The sequence below is a fragment of the Agrilus planipennis genome, unplaced genomic scaffold, assembly GCF_000699045.2.
Source record: "Agrilus planipennis isolate EAB-ADULT unplaced genomic scaffold, Apla_2.0 scaffold8, whole genome shotgun sequence".
Taxonomy (NCBI): Eukaryota; Metazoa; Arthropoda; class Insecta; order Coleoptera; family Buprestidae; genus Agrilus; species Agrilus planipennis.
The window spans coordinates 2857516-2861825 of NW_020442461.1; the positions used below are offsets into that span (position 1 = coordinate 2857516).

Genomic DNA, 4310 nt, shown 5'->3' on the forward strand with positions numbered 1-4310 from the left:
CTCCTACCTTCAGGTCGGATTTTGTCAACTTGAGGTGCTTTTGTTTTAATTTTGTATCTACATTTTTTCTAACTTAACATAGGAAAGTAATTATTGTTAATGTATTTAACAAATATTTGACCAATAGAATTTGCTTTGCCTTATTACTGAGAGCTCAATGTTTTATAGACAACAACCGCCACCCATGAAATCATGTCTCAGTTGTCATCAGCAGATTCACCGAAACGCACCAATTTGTCCTTTGTGTAAAGCAAAGTCCAGGTCAAGGAATCCAAAAAAGCCAAAAAAGAAGGACCACTAATTTTTTCAAATTACATAAAACAATTTAAAGTTGTTTGTAGCTTATTCCAGTGACTGACTGTTGTAATGTTTAATAAGTAATATTGTAGGAATTATACAATATATTTTATTTAGATTATAGGAAGTACTTTTAATGCATATAATAAAATCGTAGTACTTATTTAAAGACATTTTTTATGATTTATAATTCACATTATCGTGTGTTTCTGTTAATAAATTAATCAGGAGAATATTGCTGTTTTTTTTTATATTATAAAGACGTTTACTTTATCAATAATATATTGAATTTATTTAAAAATTAATTACAAATGTTTATCCACTAAACAGCAGCATTGTAATTATAGGAGAAACAAAATTAGAAAAAATTTGTACAGGTGACGTTTTACAATTCAAAATTAAGCAAGCATTAGAAGAAACATTTTTTGTAGGATTTAAAAATTCAATTCCAAGTAATAGCAATAACAAAATGCAGATTTTATAGAGTGGTCCATTAGTGCGTTATTTAATTTGAAAATAAACAATTACTAAAAGTTAGTTCTATTCTTTGTATACACAATTATGAAATCAACAACTTTTATCTTGCCTAGTTTTCCAAATATAAACATTTTCAAAAGTCCTACAAATGTTATTCCTATTTTTGAAAATGTAGTTATGCCAAAACAACAAACTTTAGCTTCCTAGTGTGCACATCATCCAACCCCAGAATTTAAGGACAAATTCAAAAATGAGAAATTAAATTAAAAATAAAAAAACTTAATAATCTTAAATTGTGGAAAAAAATTTGAGGCATATTTTGATAACTATATCAATTCTACAATAATTCCCCCACGCACTAATTAAAACTGACGACCACCCTCCTGTAAATACATCAATAAATAAATACAAAATTCAGATATTACGATCATTTGGCTACCTAACTTATGGCGAGAGTGTACACTGTTTTTTGATACTGATTTATAATATTTATACAATCGTCTCATATAATGATTAAAACTAAAGCTATCAGCATGTCACGAATTGATAATTGTAGACGACCTAAGAAATTGATTACATTAAAATCCAGAATCTGTTATAAAGGCACCGAAGCCGAAGACTTGCTTTATCGGTGTCCAATAGTAACGCTCCCAATTTTCCCTTATTTTTTCTAATTCTCCACGGGGAACACCCGTTTGTACTAATCGTACTTCTGTATGATCCTCCTAAATAGATAAAATAGTTATAGAAAGGAGTTCAATATCTAGAAAGTAAAATTAACAAAGAAAGCAATGAAACTTTAAAAAAAAAAATTTTTATCTTAGGATACTAAAAGACAATTCTAACGTAGGGTTTAAATACTAAAACTAATAAAAAAAATGCTTCTAATTACTTTTTCTTCAACTAAAAAGACTAAATCTAGCAATTGTTTGAACAATCGCTGTTTAACTATTGTTATAACAAGTTAAAGTTAAACAACTACCTTTTCATCAATTGTTATTTCTACAGTAGAATAATGCCCCTCTGGCCAAGCCTTGTATCGCCACTGCTGCTGTATCTTGGTTGGTGGTTCAAGTTTGTCAAAATGTCCAGATATATTCCCTCCAAACAATTCGAACTTGCCCCCTTTGACTGGCTCTAACTTAACTGGCCCTCGTGTAAATGACGAGACCATCTCTATTCGTGTCATTGCATCATAAAATTCGCTTGCGCGACATTGGAACTTTTGTGTTAGTTTCAATGTAGATGTGTCAATTTTTAATCCTACCTCCTTTTTACTATCTTTTTTGGACGCATTTGATTGCATATTTATTTTCTTATCAAAACCACAAGAGAGATTGTTTATATCATTTTTGTTTACCACCTCATCTTTCCTTGGAAGTATCATGCCTTTGGAGAACTCTTCTTTCAAGCTTGTTATATAGTTTCCTAATTTTTCCTTAACAAACTCTTTTCCCACAGACTGCATTATTTCTTTTAAAACTTCACCTTCTTCTTCATTATCTTTAACTGATATTTGTATCTAAAAGTCCTTCAGTTTAAAAAAAGTTAAAATAATCACGAAATAAACTTACATCTAATTCAGATACATCATTTTCCTCAGACAAGTTGGGTACAGTAACTTTTCCTTTGTGTTTCGTTCCTGTTCCTTCTTTTAATTTTCCCTCCCACTTTAAAACTAAATTCCATTCATAAAAAAATATTAATTTGCCTTTCCTGTTATTTGCATAAGCTTCTCCTTCACATTTTTCTACTTCTTTAATTTTAAGATCCGCTAGATCTGATGTTACTGTAGCATCTGTGAAGAGATTTTTAATACGTTCCTGAGACCAATTGCTTGCATTTTTCTCTGTCCAATGCCAGTTATTAACATTTGTTGCATCAGGGCGTTCTTCAACTATCCACCGAGGATCTCCTTCGCCCCATTTGGCCATTTTAAAAGCTTAAAAGAATTAGTGGTTCGTGAACTAATTAGTGGTAACAATCATGTAAAACAAAAATACGTCACTGTTACTTAATAAAGCAAATAAAAATAAGTAATGACTCTTGCTAATGTAATTATTTTGGGTGCTTACCTTAAAAATTATGATTTTCTAACCTTAAAAATATGATTCGACAGAATATAAGGCAGCTGTAAAAGAAATTGATGTATATTATTGTGTCAAAGGCTTATAATCAAACAAATGCACTTTACTTTAGCACTAATATGCTGTTTCTCCCAGTAAAACTTCTTATATTCCAGAAAATCGAAAAGAATTACAAGAAACTTCTAGAATTATGACAACCACAGGTGACAATTTTCTATCTTTCATTTACCTTAACCTATGCATATAGTCATCTCTTTTTTAAATTTTTAATGGTTCCTCGTTACAAATTTTACGCAACAGATGGCGAATGAAACCCGATTATCAAATAAAATAAACAATATTCATCTCATTCTCTATCGCTAGATGGAAAACAGTGCCCGTTTATAAATTAAAATCGTATTAGGTGATTATTTACTGTGACCAAATGTATATACAGGGTGGCTCAAAAATAAAAAAGAATCCATAAGGTAAGTCTATTTGTTTTCTGAATACAAGAATAATAATATTTGAGTTAATGGAGTATTTTTTTATAGGAAATAATTCAATTCGAGTAATTTACAATTTCATTATTAAATAAAATAATATAATTAAGATACAAAAGTACTATTTAATATTTCTCGAATAGTTATATGAATTACAGTCAATTTAAAACAATTACTTCAATAGAAAGAGAAAACCTAAAACTTTAATTATTGGTCACTCAAGTTATTTGACTTATTAAGAGTTAATGGTACTTATCAGACAAAAAATGAAGAATGCCTACATAATCATCACTTTTCAAAGCATAGTAAATGCCTTCCATCTTCCAATAATTTCACGAGCACTTCCTTTTGTTTAAATTATTTTATATATTTCAACAAAAATTATGCCGGAAAATATCTATTCGACACTGCACGAAAAGGGTTAGTAGGTACGTACCATGAGATTCACTTCCCAAAGTTTAGTAAATATCTTCTATCTGCCAACAATTTCACGAGCGCATTTTTGTTTATATTATTTTATATATTTCTATAAAAATAATACTGGAAAGTACCAATTTCACACCACACACGAAAATTATTGGTACCATGAGATTCTATGTAATTTTGTTACATAAATATCAGGGCTGATATTTAGCCTTCAAAGCCTAATAAATACCTTTCATCTACCAATAATTTCACGAGCGCCTTTTTATATTTAAATTGTTTTACATATTTTAGCAAAAATAATCCCGGAAATTATCAATTTGACATTGCACTCAAAAATTGTTGGTACCATGAGATTCTACGAATCTTTTTACATAAATAACACTCAAAGCTCAAAAGATTAATAAATACTTTTCATCTCCCAATAATTAGACAAAGCTTGGGCTTGGGGCACCCTGGTCCACCATTAAAAAAGGCAGTTATTTCAATATTACAGATTTTCTCTCCCATTTTATTTACACAAACGTATTTTAGATGTACAAAT

General features: G+C 29.6%; 2 protein-coding genes across 2 annotated transcripts in view; one reads left to right on the forward strand and one right to left on the reverse strand.

Moving 5' to 3' along the window:
* LOC108734059 (zinc finger C4H2 domain-containing protein) overlaps nucleotides 1–530 on the forward strand; it is an 8438-nt gene extending 7908 nt beyond the window's left edge. Inside the window, exons 5-6 of the mRNA XM_025980768.1 lie at nucleotides 14–34; nucleotides 169–530. Of these exons, the coding sequence (XP_025836553.1) occupies nucleotides 14–34; nucleotides 169–301 (154 nt within the window). The 3' untranslated portion in view covers nucleotides 302–530. The remainder of the gene's footprint in view (nucleotides 1–13; nucleotides 35–168) is intronic.
* A 74-nt stretch (nucleotides 531–604) lies between these two features.
* LOC108734058 (activator of 90 kDa heat shock protein ATPase homolog 1) lies at nucleotides 605–3072 on the reverse strand. Its single transcript, XM_018465449.2, has 5 exons — nucleotides 2969–3072; nucleotides 2850–2905; nucleotides 2349–2716; nucleotides 1757–2296; nucleotides 605–1499 (listed from the first exon to the last, which is right to left on the reverse strand). Exons 3-5 carry the CDS (start codon nucleotides 2706–2708, stop codon nucleotides 1353–1355), a joined length of 1047 nt encoding a protein of 348 aa, XP_018320951.1. The 5' UTR covers nucleotides 2709–2716; nucleotides 2850–2905; nucleotides 2969–3072; the 3' UTR covers nucleotides 605–1352.
* Between the last annotated feature and the right edge of the window lie 1238 nt (nucleotides 3073–4310).